General features: G+C 36.7%; 1 protein-coding gene across 1 annotated transcript; it reads right to left on the bottom strand.

The window, feature by feature from the left end:
- Positions 1 to 240: 240 nt before the first annotated feature.
- Positions 241 to 13,891, bottom strand: LOC128558066 (protein suppressor of hairy wing-like). The gene is made up of 8 exons (XM_053546861.1): positions 13,799 to 13,891; positions 10,234 to 10,411; positions 8,927 to 9,529; positions 6,777 to 6,889; positions 5,967 to 6,300; positions 4,113 to 4,203; positions 2,297 to 2,435; positions 241 to 390 (listed from the first exon to the last, which is right to left on the bottom strand). Exons 2-8 carry the CDS (start codon positions 10,382 to 10,384, stop codon positions 241 to 243), a joined length of 1,581 nt encoding a protein of 526 aa, XP_053402836.1. The 5' UTR covers positions 10,385 to 10,411; positions 13,799 to 13,891.
- Positions 13,892 to 14,844: the final 953 nt, after the last annotated feature.

Here is a 14,844-nt window from a genome sequence, read left to right as displayed (position 1 = left end):
TCACCAAAGTTAGTGAGACTTCATTTGGTTAAATGAGATTTCATTTCATTGTCACCAGACTAAGTGAGATTTCATTTGGTTATCACCACAGTAAGATTTCATTTGGTAATCACCACAGTAAGTGAGATTTCAACTGGTTATCACCACAGTAATTAAGATTTCATTTGGGTATTTCACTCTCTTTGGTGACCTCAGATCTATTTTACTTAATACATCTTTCAAAGACTTTGGATAGTTAACTCACCATCTGTCTGACATCTCCTTCGAGTTGACAATATCTTGTGAGAGGTGACAAGTTTCATGATTCTTCATCTGAGCAAATTGTTTAAATGCTTTACCACAAACAGGGCAGGCATAGGGACGTTCTGAACCATGTGTCTCCAAGTGAATCTGAAAATACATGTTTAAATGCTTTACTACAAACAGGACACATTTTAACCATGTGTCTCTGAGTAAATCTGTAGTTACACGGTTTATTAAATGCAAGCAAGAGCTTTTTTCTATCAAATATTAGAGATTTTTTGTTTTATTTTAACAAGAGATACCCCGTAGGTATACATATTTTCTCCCAGACTGGAGGGTCAAAATCCTAATTTTTCACCTTTGCCTCCTATCTCCCAACCAAAACCATAATTCTCCCACTTTTCAAAATTTTTCAATATCAGGATTTTTTCCTCGTGACAGTAACTGGGTTGATAATCAATAATTACTGCAAAACATGTTAACACTGTAAATCAAAGTGTAACTGACTATTGTGTATCATATATATGTGACATGCATGTAGCGTGAGGAAATGGTTGTTTTCACAGGTGAATTCTGATAAAATGATTGTTTTGATGAGGGATTAGACCAGCAGGGTTTTTTCCGCCTGTCTCACAGGGCCAAATATCAGCCCCATTTCCAAACGCCAAATAGGCTCCATTTTTCCCAGTTTGAAACAAAAATTCCCAATCTTAAGAAAAAATTCCAAACTGAAATGAATATTTGATTATTCAAGAAATTCTTGCATACAAAGTTTGTAACACAAAACTAAAAATGTGTCATAGACATGGATTCCCCCGCAACACGAGAAAGGTCACTGGCATGGTCCTACTTACAAACTAAAAGAAGGACCCTATTTATTTACAAAAAAATATTGTAGGAAAACCAGAAAATTTAGTATTCTGTATATGTAGTGAAAATTGGCTCTGCTCAACCAAGGACTGTGACCTTGACCTTTGATATAGAGAAATGGTTGTTGTGCATGACACATCATCTATCCATGCTTATCATTTGCATCAAATTATTTTGAAATCGGACCATGCATGTCGAAGTTATGGATCAGACAGGAAGACCACATTATCAGTATATATGTAGTGAAAATTGGCTAAGTTCAACAAAGGATTGTGACCTTGACCTTTGAGCTAGTGAAATGGTTATTGCACACGACTCATCGTCTATCCATGCTTATCATTTGTGTCAAATTATTCTGAAATCGGACCATGCATGTCAAAGTTATGGCCTGGACACAGCCGTGCAAAACTTCAATGAATATATGCTATCCTCTAATATTTTATGACTCTAGGTAAAGTACATTTTTGACATGTATACATCAGTATTGTTATTTCTGGCACTTCATTCAAAAATATTCTGTGAATAAGAGTACTGCTAATGCCGACACCTGTGGGTGTTGAAAATTTCATTGCTCTGATAAACTGATTCATTTTGGTTTTAGCCTTGCAAAAACTTAATTATAAGTCACTTAAGTGACTTTCAAGCTTTTGATGGTAGAGGGAGACCCCAGGTTTACCTATGAGCCTTATTTCAGGCATGGAAAGGCAGCTTTGTATTCCTTCATCAAGCTGGACAGTTTCCTCACATGAAAGAACTCTAGACTCCAATATAAGTTTTGGACCAACAGCAGTGAAGGCCAAGTGACTTAAAGTCAGTGACCTTATCCATTTAACTATGGAGGCCCCATGTTGTTACCCTAAGTTTTGAAGGTATTTCCATTTTGTACAGTTCTCTTGGCCACAGAGGCCCCCTGACCTTTCCTTTAGTCTTGAAGGTGCATCTGATATTATAGTTTTCTTGGCCACTGAAGCCCCCTGACCGTACCTTTAGTTTTGAAGGTGCATCTGTTTTGTATAGTTTTCTTGGCCATGGAGACCCCTGACCCTTAGATCCACCTTTAGTTTTGAAGGTGCATCTGTTTTGTATAGTTTTCTTGGCCACGGAGACCCCTGACCCTACCTTTAGTTTTGAAGGTGTGTCTGTTTTGTATGGGTTTCTTGGCCACGGAGACCCCTGACCCTACCTTTAGTTTTGAAGGTGCATCTGTTTTGTAGAGATCACAGAGAGGGCAACTGATCATGTCTATACTGATTCTGTGTATCTTCCACATATGAATTCTCGCGACTCTCCAGGTATCAAACGTCTCCTCACATGCTGTACACCTAAACAGATTGAGAAAGAAAAAAATTCCTTTACTTTTCTGGTTACTGCCTATTATTTCATGTTTTCCATTAGTTAATTAAAATATTATGGCTGATTATATTTAAAACTTGAACTGTTGAAATAATTTGCTCATTTTGTTGGGTGGAGCATCGGCCTCACATGAAGAGGTCAATGTCCTAAGTAAGACTCGAACCTACACAGGTGAGGGGCAAGTGATCTGGGCAGCCACCTTAACCACTCCACCAAGAGGGTCCCCTGTTTCAAACAGTGGAATCTCATTTTATAATTTTCACTGTTACAGAACTACACCTGAACATGAAAAAGTATGAATTAAAAATAATCTGAAATTGATTCCAAAATGTACATTATTGAATATATAGTAGTATATAAAAACAGTAAGTTGTGCACTTCACCTTATAGTTATACAAATGTAATCTCCAAGAAATATTTAATTTTCCCCATTTATTAACACTGTCACACCATGATTTTGTGTGTGACATTTTGCAATACACATGTCACTGGGCAAGTGAAACTGCCATAATTTGGTTAAACATGAAATAAGAACAAAATCTTTATGTTTCACTTTTAAGATCAAAGTATCTTTCATTTGCAGCTTTCAAGTGACCTTTGATGAAAAACTAGGAGAAAAGTAGGAGCCTCTGATATAAAACAAGGAGCTGCGTTCAATAAACGCTTGATACCCCCGGTGGCATCCTTGACAATAGAGCTTCCAAAATGAGGTCAAGGTCAAGGTCAAACTGAGGTCAGGTGATGTTTGAAGATGAGGAACTGTCACAGGTTACATCTGTATTAGTATCAATTCATTCTTGTAAGCAGTATTGATGCTAGACGGAACGTTCCCATTTGGTTAATTAAGAGATGGCCCATACAAAGCAACCTAAATCCAAAACAAGGTCAAGGTCAAACTGAGGTCAGGTGATGTCTGAAGATGAGAAATGGTCAAAGGTTACATCTGCATTAGTATCAAGTCATTCTAGTAAGGGGTATTGATGCTAGACGAAACGGTCCCATTTGGTTAACCTCGTACGGACAGATGAATGGACAGACGGATGAACGAACGGACAGACCGGACAATCACTACATGTATATGCCTCCCGCATCAGTAGATGACGGGGGCAAAAAAAGTAGGAGAAAAGTAGGAATCTGAAGATAAATAGTAGGAACTTATGAAAACAAACTCAGGACCAGATCCAGTAATATTTGATTGGTAGGGGTCGTGTACCCATTAAGTACTATCAGCCTGTGAACTTTGAAGGTCCTGGGTGCAGTGGTCTGCGAGTAAAGTGCCTTTATGCAAAAAGTTAACACTGGCCCCTGTGACACTGACCTTTGACCTGGTGACCCCAAAGTCAGTAGGGGTCGTGTACTCAATAAGTGCTATGAGCCTGTGAAGATTGAAGGTCCTGGGTGCAGTGGTTCGCGAGTAAAGTGCCTTCATGCAAAAACTTAACGTTGTGACAAACGAACGAACGAACTAACGAACGGACAGTTGAAAACTAATATGCCTCCGACATGTATCAGTAATACTATGATATGCACTTATAGTCCTGTAGCAGCCTGCATTTTATTCAGACACCAAAATGTACAATAACAAACATAACACTCGTAGCATTTATTAATTGAGAATGGGATAAAATTCTTTAGAGAAATCTTACTTGAATTGTGGACCTGTTACACCAGCATCGTCTATATGACACTGTAAATGTTGTCTCATTGTTTCTTCATCTTTGAATCGTAATGTACAACCTGTAATAAAACACTACACTATGACAAAAATTAATTTCATGGTCATGTAATTCCATGATTTTGATAAAAAACTACTAATCAAAGCTTTTTGTAAGAGACTACCGGTAGCTTTTTCCTGGATTTCATGCTTAGTCAGCAAAATTAAATCCTGACTTTTCCAGCTTCTGATGGTAGAGGAAGACTCCAGCTGCCCTGCTGGCATTATTTCATCAGGGTAGGGCACCTGGGTAGAACCATCTACCTTATGTTAGCCAGCTAGATAGCTTCCTCTCTTAAAGAATTCTACAACTCAGAACATCAAGCAAGGTTTTCAACCCACATATGTGAGGGACAAGTGATTCATGTCAGCTACCTCAACTGCTCAGCCGTGGAGGCCCCTTTATCCTATCTTTTGTTTTAAGTTGAGCTTGTTTTGTACAAACCTCTTGACTTGTTTAACAGGAGCCACCAAGGGAGATAGTATGCTCATCTGTTTTGATGTTGGATGCTTGAATAGGGCATATCTGAAGAAACTACAGCTATACTGCTTGTTAAATGAAACTTAACATTTCAGTGGAAAGTTTCTGAATTGACAAAGTGAAAAAAATGTAAAGAAGTTGGTATGGGTGCCTCTAGATCTCATACTGCCAAGGAAAAAAGTCACACATCTAAACTTCAGGGACCTTGTCATAAATGATAATGTGGGTTTTGACAGGAAAAACTGAGTTAAATTTGAATTCAGAGATGGGTGTTAAGTTTGAAGCAAATTCATTTAGCAATAACAGAGATAGAGTAAAAATACATGTACATCAAAATTTTAACCTCAAATTCTAAGTAAAAGGAGGGCATTAAGGTACTCATTATTCGTTGTTTCCAGAGTTACAGCTTTTGTATCGTATCATGTGGGTGACGATTTGAAACAACCACTGTTAAATCATTGATTTTTGTGGGGGACTCTAATTATCGTGGATTTTGTGGCTGAGTCAATCCACAGAATTTAATCCTAACAAACAAGTAAAATTCCCATTCATTTTATGTTCAAAAGTTGAAATTCACAAATTGGTATCCCCATGAAATTGCCGTTTGACCAAAACCAAGAAATTTCTGCTCACAAAATTAAATGATTTTACAGTATTTCAAGTTTGAATTAAATACTTCATGTGGTAACAGAGACAGAATAAACATGCATAAAAAATTCTCAGTAAAAAGAGGCTTTATTCATGAAATATTGGTGCCAGAGTTACAGCCTGTGTACCATGTGAAGTTGGTGATGATATAAAACAACATTTTAAGTCTGAATGAAATCCAGTTCATAGTAATAGAGACAGAGCAGAAGCGCATCAAAAGTTTCACCGTAAATTCCAAGTTTAGAGGGCATAATTTATAAATATTGGTGTAAGTGTTATGGCCCTTGTCTCATATGATGAGTTTGAATCAAATCTAGTAACTGTGAATAATAACAGAGACAGAGTGAAAGTGCATCAACACCTTGAAATTCTAAGTAAAAATGGGGCATATTTCATGAAACATTGATGCAAGAGTTATGGCCCCTGTGTCATATGATGCGGGTGATGATGAGCAACAACTGCTATAAGTTAAAAACTAATCTATGAAGTAAGAACAGTATCTCAGTGAAAGTGTATCAAAGCATTTGCCAAGCTCTAGACACAGAAACCGATCCTGCCAGAAGGACATGTAGGATAGCTTTCCAAATACTTTGTATTCTTGAGCTAAAAATTAAAATTGTAAACATTCAATAGCAATCAGAATACTGAGTAACCTACCTTCCTTTTCACATTTAGTGTTAAGGTCTTTGGGTTCTCTCTTTTTCTGTTCTTTTCTTTTTGTTCTACCAAGGTAATAGTCGTTCTTTAATGCCTGTGGGGGTTTTCTCTTCCGGCGACTTCGTGTTGAGTATGACATCAACTGTTCCGCCCAGTCCTCGTCAGATTCTGACATCACTATTTCCTCCGGCTCTGTCTTAATTTGCTCAATGAGTTCAGATTTTTTCTTCCGTCCAGGTTTCTTTTTAGGTTCAACTTGAGTGCCAGCATCTACTCTACAACTTGTTTGAAAGTCTGTCACCTCATGAACATTTGTCATATGATCTTTACATGCCTGCAGGAAAATGGAATAACTAAATTTACATAGTTTGTATATGAATGTGTTGCCTTGACAACTAAACAGAATAATGCACAAATTACATATCTACATCAGTCAAGTGCAATAATACTTAAAATTTTGATGCAATTTCATTCTATCTCTGTTACTACCAGATGTTGTGTACACATTAATACACAATCACTGTATTTTGTTCTAAAATAATAACTATCTTAAGAGCATTAAAGGTGTTATGTACATGTATTTCCTGTTATATTTTCTCTTCAGCTGTTGTCTTTTGGATTTTATCAAATCTTGGATGTTCTAAAGTTATTGTAAATCTTGCACCAATAGCTACAATAGGAACAGAGAAATTGCTAAAGTTGTATCACTATTTATACTTTCTACGGCCAACATCCAATTAACAATGCTTCTATGACTAATTAATACATCCCTGATTTGGAAGTATTATTAGGTATTAAATAAATACATACCTGAATGGAAGCAAATCCCTCACTACAATTTCCACAGAGATACAACTCCTTTGTGATGACATCATCCTGGTTTTCCGTCTGCTTCACTTCATCCAGGTCATCCTCTGCTGTATCTATAAGTATGTAAGGGAAGATTTTTTATGACAGTTCAACACCATTTTACAACTGCAGATCAGTGTGTTGAAACAGGTGAGAAATTTCACTCAATTGTGATTCCACACAAATAACATTGGTATGAGCTCACTAAGAATTGCTATCAAGAGGTGTACATTTGATGATAAAGGTAAAAAAAATAGCTCCATGTACTTTCCTTACTGCAAGCTGAAAATGCAGCAATCTCAGTATTTTTTCAAACTAACATTTGTAGTCAATGCTGTAAATAAAAGACCACACCTGGAGGCTCAAAATTTTTATTACTGAATATTTTAAGTTCTTGGTAAATTTAAAATACAGTGTATCGGTAAATAGCATTAAAAATAGTGTTCAAAAAAGATAAAGATGTAAAACAGATGACTGATGTCCCCAGTATGACCCTTAATTTAATAATTATTCTACCCTCACTTTAAAAAAACTATAAGCCTCTATATTCAAATTGCAATGGCCAAATGCATTTTCTTATGACTAAACACAGAAAAGCTCTTTCACTTACTTTCCATATACACTGTAGTTAATTAATGCTTTGATAAATTTACAAATTCTTAATTAAACAAGTTTTTTTAAAATATTGCAAAAAAAAGTGTAACAAGAGTGCCAGAATGTCACAATATATGCCCGTCGCAGCAAATTTCTTTACTCTAGCACCTGTATTTGCAAATGGAATTTTAATTTTGTGGGTTGTTTAGTAATCATTGTAAGTCATTTGTTTTTCTAAGTCCACAAAAAACTCCTTACCAGGTAGAGATACCATAAAATACACCTAAAATTTGAAAGTAACATCTATGTTGTACCACAGAAAAGTGGTCTTGTTTTTTCCCTACGGTCAATTATAAAAAAGTTACAATATAAGTTATTTATAGTAACAACTAAGGGAAGATAATCTTAAAAAAAAAAAAAAAAAATCCAAAAAAAAAATTGTAAGTCCACACAAAAATCTTTACCAGGTAGAGATTGGTCAAAATACACCTCATAATTGGATGTAGCATGCATGTTGTACTACAGAAAAGTGGTCTCGATTTTTCCCTACGACTAGTAATGAAAAAGTTACAATATAAGCTATTTATAGTAACAACAAAGGGAAGTAATTCTAAAGAAGGGAACTGCGCATGACACTTCGTCTCATGATGGTGTATAATTGTGCCAAGTTACAGCAAAATCCCTCTATGCATGAAGAAGAAATGCTTCGGACAAAGTCATTCTTGTATCTGACCTTTGGCCTCTAAGTGTGACCTTGACCTTTGATCTAGGGACCTGGTTCTTGCGCATGACACTCCATCTCGTGGTGGTGAACATTTGTGCAAAGTTATATCAAAATCCCTCTATGCATGAAGAAGAAATGCTCTGGACAAGGTTTTCATTCTTGTAACCTTTGACCTCTAAGTGTGACCTTGACCTTAGACCGAGGGACCTGGTTCTTGCGCATGACACTCCGCCTCGTGGTGGTGAACATTTGTGCCAAGTTATATCAAAATCCCTCCATGCATGAAGAAGATATGCTCCGGACAAAGTTTTCTTTCTTGTATCCTTTGACCTCTAAGTGTGACCTTGACCTTAGACCGAGGGACCTGGTTCTTGCGCATGACACTCCGCCTCGTGGTGGTGAACATTTGTGCCAAGTTATATCAAAATCCCTCCATGCTTGAAGAAGATATGCTCCGGACAAAGTTTTCTTTCTTGTATCCTTTGACCTCTAAGTGTGACCTTGACCTTAGACCTAGGGACCTGGTTCTTGCGCATGACACTCCATCTCATGATGTCTTAGTGTGACCTTGACCTTAGACCTAGGGACCTGGTTTTTGCGCAAGACACTCCGTCTCATGATGGTGAACAACTGTGCCAAGTTTCATCAAAATCCCTTCATGCATGTAGAAGATATGCTCCGGACAAAGTCTGTGGACGACGCCCGCCCTCCCGCCCGCCAGGGGCGTTCCCATAATACGTCCCGTTTTTCAAACGGGCGTATAAATAGAGGAAGAGAGATTAGTTTTACTTACTTCGAGTCTGTTGGTCAAGTTCTGTATCTAGACCAGGTTGTTCATTTAGGCTCCCTGCCACAACGTAACTTTCCCCCATGTTTTCCGTCAGTGCATCTGTAGTTTCTGGAGGTCCTGTACTAGAATCTTGCACTAAAACATGCACCGTTCCATTGTCCCCTATCTGAACATTCTCTGAATTTTGTAAAACATACTGCCCATTTGAGTTCTGGCAAATAAACTGGTAATCACCAATCTGTGGTTCAGTATTGTTCTCTTCCGGTACAATGTCCGGTTGACCTGACTCAATAATAGCTTGATCATTGTTATTAGTTAATGTAATAATCACATTCTGTGGAGAAGAATTGTTTGTCCCTATTGGCATGTTCATCGAGGACATAGCTGTAAATATTTCTTGTGAACCATTGTTTGATGAATTAAACCCACTTTGTTCATAACTGACATCGGCAGCTATTGACTCCAATGTGTCTGTCTGTCTGTATGCATCAGCAGCCAATACCTGGGTTTCCTCAGTCTTAAGTACATGGTTTCCAGGCAAAGGCTTCACTATGCTTACAACTGCCTGATTTGTCTGGGTGACACTGGTCATACCTATAGTACTTTCTGTAAATGATAAAAATAGTTTATATTTTGTTATTGCATTTCAACTGTATTCCAAATCTATATGTAATGGAAGTCAATTAATTAACCTACAAAGTGTTCCTGGAATCTATACTAAACTAATCTATGAAAGTAAGTGTGTCAAACGATCAAGAAGAACATTTGCCTTGTCTGTGCTTTTAAACTTGCAGCCTGCAGATTAAAACAGGTCTATATATCAGCAAAGCTCAATCAAACCAAGTTTGCTCCTTTTTTCCTATTTTGTACACTGTCATTCCAAAGGATCTTCACTTTAGGGATGTGCTACAAGATGTTACTGGAAATTATAGCTAGAGTGCAACTCTGTAAATATATGTGGTATGAAGCACACAGACTAGCTCCAGGAATAGGATCAGAAATACTTTTCATTTCTAATTTCTTGTACAGTGCGAACATATTTATTTCAGTACATGTATATGGTAATACAATGATCATTTCTGTGAAGTTAAAACTTTATGCGGTACAAAGGACCTTTGGCAGTGTGTTTGACCAACCTTTGTCAAAGGTTGGTCAAACACACTGCCAAAGGTCAGACAGACACAATGACAAAGGCTGGGCAGACAAACTGACAAATGTAAGACAGATACACTGACAATGACTGCTTAAATCTAATACATCATATCACCATATCCTCTGGCTTAGGTGATTTAATAATAAAGAAAATTTACCAGGAAATGTTGGTTTTCTGACATGCACACTTTTGACATGCTGTGTCATCTCTTTTGCACCAGGTGCAGTGAACACACAGAATTTACACCTGTACATTGTGACTACCTCCATAAACTGTCCAAGGTTGTCATCTTCCTCACTGATCTCCATAGCCACACCTGAGCACCGACTGTAACTGAAGAAGTAACAGATCCGTTATATTAAAGTAATTTTTAGTCTTTTTGACTAATATTCAAATTATACCAATAACCCGTGATGTGGATGGGGTCACAGTGTGGAGATAACAGGATATTTAGAGACAGTATCAAGACATGATAATTTCAAAAAAATATATATTTGGGTGATGGGGGATCATGTGATATGATGATACAATATCAAGAAACACAAATTAAACAAGAGGGCCAAGATGGCCCTAGGTCACTCACCTGAGAAACACACCATAACAGTGTAAACATGTTTGACATTGTAATTTCATGGAAACAAATATTTTGACCAATTTCATTAAGATCGGACCAAAAGTGTTGTCTCAAGTGTAAACAAATATTTCTTTCATTTGACCTAGTGACCTAGTTTTTGACCTAGCATGACCCAGAATCGTGCTTGTCAAAGAATCCATAAAAACCAACATTCTGATAAAGTTTCAGGAAGATTGGAAGAAAAAAGAGGCCTTTAGAGTGTATACAAGCTTTTCCTTAAATTTGAACTAGTGACCTAGTTTTTGGCCCCACATGACCCAGATTTGAAATCATCCATGACTTTATGATAAACAAGAGGGCCATGACAGCCCTGTATCGCTCACCTGACCTATTGACCTAAAGATCATCAAGATTAACATTCTGACCAAGTTTCATTAAGATACATGTCATAAATGTGGTCTCTAAAGTGTTAACTAGCTTTCCCTTCGATTTCACCTGTTGACCTAGTTTTTGACCCCACCAGACCCAGATTTGAACTTGACCTATAGATCATCAAGATCAACATTCTAACCAAGTTTCATTAAGATATGGTCATAAATGTGGCCTCTACAGTGTAAACTAGCTTTTCCTCTGATTTGACCTGGTGACCTAGTTTTTGATCCTACATGACCCAGATTCAAACCGGACCTTGAGACCATCAAGATTAACATTCTGACCAAGTTTCATGAAGATACAGTCATAAATTAAATGTGGCCTCTACAGTGTTAACAAGCTTTTCCTTTGATTTGACCTGGTGACCTAGTTTTTGACCCCAGATGACCCAATATCGAACTCGTCCAAGATTTTATTGAGGGTAACATTCTGAACAAGTTTCATTAAGATTGGGCCAAAATTGTGACCTCTTGAGTGTTAACAAGCTTTTCCTTTGATTTGACCTTGTGACCTTGTTTTTGACCCTAGATGACCTAATATCGAACTCGTCCAAGATTTTATTGAGGGTAACATTCTGAACAAGTTTCATTAAGATTGGGCTAAAAATGTGACCTCTAGAGTGTTATCAAGCTTTTCCTTTGATTTGACCTGGTGACCTAGTTTTTGATCCCAGATAACCCAATATCAAACTCATCCAAGATTTTATTGAGGGTAACATTCTGACAAAGTTTCATTAAGATTGGGCCAAAATTGTGACCTCTAGAGTGTTAACAGTCAAATTGTTGACGACGGACGACTGACGGACGGACGACGACGCAAAGAGGGTGATCACAAAAGCTCACCTTTGAGCACTTCGTGCTCAGGTGAGCTAAAAACATTCTGACCAAGTTTTATGAAGATAGAATAAAATGATGTGGCCCTAGAGCACTTAAAATGAAAAATGCAGCCCCTATTGCATACACCAGGTTATTGACCCCAGATGACCCAGATTCAAAAATGGACCAAAGATCATCAAGATACACATTTTGACCAAATTTCAAGAAGATATGGTTAAAAACGTGGCTTCTATAGTGTTATCAAGTTTTTCCTTTGATTTGACAGGATGACGTAGTTTTTGACCCAACATGACTTAGATTCAAACTTGACCTAGAGGCCATCAAGACAAACATAGTGATCAATTTTCATGAAGATCCAGTGTAAAATGCAGTCCCTATTGCATACACAAAGTTTTTCTTTAATATGACCTTGTGACCTAGTTCTTGACCCCAGATGAACCTAAAATTTTATTAATATCCAGTGTAAAATGCAGCCCATAGTGAGTACACAAGGTTTTTCTTTGATCTGAACGGGTGACCTAGTTTTTGACACCAGATGACCCATTTTCGAACTTGACGTAGATATCAAACATTCTGATAAAATTCCATTAAGATCTGGTGTAAAATGCAGTTCCTGTTGCATATAATATATACACTATGTTTTTCTTTGATATGACCTAGTGACCTAGTTTTTGACCCAGATGTTGCCTAGATTTCATCAAGGCAACCATTCTGACTTAATTTCATGAAGATCCGGTGTAAAGTGCAGTCCCTATTGCATACACAAGGTTTTTCTTTGATTTGACCTAGCTGCCAAACAAAGTGATAAAAGCCAGGAACACGTTCGCTATCCGGAATGAAATCGCCGAGGATAACTGAAATATTTCGCTCGTAGAGACTTGTACTTTGTTTTTTAAAGCAATTTATGGGGTCAGTTTAGTATTTATGGAAGGCTTCAAATGTTTGGAAGGTGCGATCATGCAGATAGCGGCTGCAAGTGTATCAACTCTGATTTTGAAATGTTCTACAAGTTTGCCGAGTAGCTTCCCATAGCGTTACGCTCGCATAGTTCACCTTTTCAATGTATATGATACTGTGACCGGATTTTTGGTCATCGATTTTTTTTTCATTTGACTAATATATAAAAAGTAATCTGTGTGAAAAGCGGGATTTTTTTATATTAAACAAAAAAATATACACTGGACCTGTGATTGTGGGAAGCAGCAGAAGTTGATTGTATTATATAAAATAACAAACAGTTCTATATTTAAATTTCTCTTGGCAAGTATTAAATTTCATTACAAGGAACATAAAATTTTTTGGTGTGCGAAACCGTGGTGCACTGTGAGTAACCAGGTACACTTACTATTTCTATTTTTGGGGCACTTCCAGTTTAGCAGTCCCCGGTCGGAAATATGTCATGACGTCACGTTACTTTTGGGGCTGCTGCCCCCACACCCCTGCTTTTTCCATTAGCGTTACTGGCCCCAGACCAAAGCTATGTTATTCTAACATTAGAATTTAAACACAACACTCCTAAAATAAATAGGGGACAGCTAAAATGGAAACTGCCCTTATTTTTTTTACGCTATTTAGTATTGGCTCCTAAATGTGTTAATGCAATATCTCTAGTATTCTGCTTAGGTGGGATCAGTATTGTGTGAAATAAAATTAAATATAATGTTTTAAAAAATGACTTATTTTCGTAAAAATATCTTTATTTCACGAAAATAACCTTATTTTCGCAATTAGGCCCACCCCTCATTACGGGCCTCAAATTATCCTCGACGCCATTTTATCCCTGTACAAATATATCACAACTACATCCGCTATATACAAGATAAGTGTATATAACGATAAGCTAAGATGACATTAATCACAAAAAGAATAAAACTATCCCTATATTTAATCAAATAAATCTGTATTCTTTAAATTACATGCCCGCTCACTTTTCACCTCGACTTTAGCGTAAGAAGTGATATCTATGAAGGGAGCTAGCAGACAGGGGACTCAGGTCACCAAAATTTAGACAAACGAATACGGATGAAAACCACTAAATCCAGCTGTTTTTATATTTCAAATAAATCCACTCTTTCCACATTTTCTGGTACATCAGATTTTTATATCGATACTATAGAAAAAGAAAAAGGGGTGTAAACTTTTATAAAAGAAAGATAGATCTACATTTTTTTTGTAATATAACCCTAGATCTAAATTTCAACCGTTTTACTTCTTTTAATGTCTCTTACCGAAACTAAGAGCCTTATGTTTTTTGCAAACACTGGAGTAGAGTCACGTTTGGATAAATACATCTAGAGCATATCATGAGTGTAAAAATATGCCTTAATCTTACTCTTTCTTTTTAAGGGAATGAAAAAGAATATGAGGGCACAACATGACGGAGTGGAAATATAAAAGTGGAAGTTTTGCACAACTCACAGTCGTACTTAATATTCACTGATAACTTATTTACATAAATAAACTATGAAAATAAACACGCAGAATAAATGAGTAAAAACGCTTTGGTCTTAAACTAAATCCTCACAGCTGTGTCTTTAAAAACACACATTACAAAGTCTACTTGACTAATTCTATCGATGACCAAATACAAATTGAAACCGAAAAAGAATCATTTAATTAAACCCCTATTTCTATACAATGATATATTCAATGTCGTTGTACATCAACAAACATTCTAACACGACTTTATTCACTTTCTTATTACACAAAGAAGGCTGAAAGTTATGTGTTGTTTAAGAAATAATAAATCTGTTCCTATATTTTATCAGTTAATAAAATATGGGCAGGAGTTTGGATGCGTAATAATTAAATCACTCGTGCTACGCACTCGTGATTTAATTATTCGCATCCAAACGACTGCCCATGTTTTATTAATTGATAAAATTATTGGAACAGATTTATTATTTCGATTCTAACAACTCAAATA

This window comes from Mercenaria mercenaria, chromosome 6 (genome assembly GCF_021730395.1).
Source record: "Mercenaria mercenaria strain notata chromosome 6, MADL_Memer_1, whole genome shotgun sequence".
Taxonomy (NCBI): domain Eukaryota; kingdom Metazoa; phylum Mollusca; class Bivalvia; order Venerida; family Veneridae; genus Mercenaria; species Mercenaria mercenaria.
This window is presented reverse-complemented; position numbering and strand designations above follow the sequence as displayed.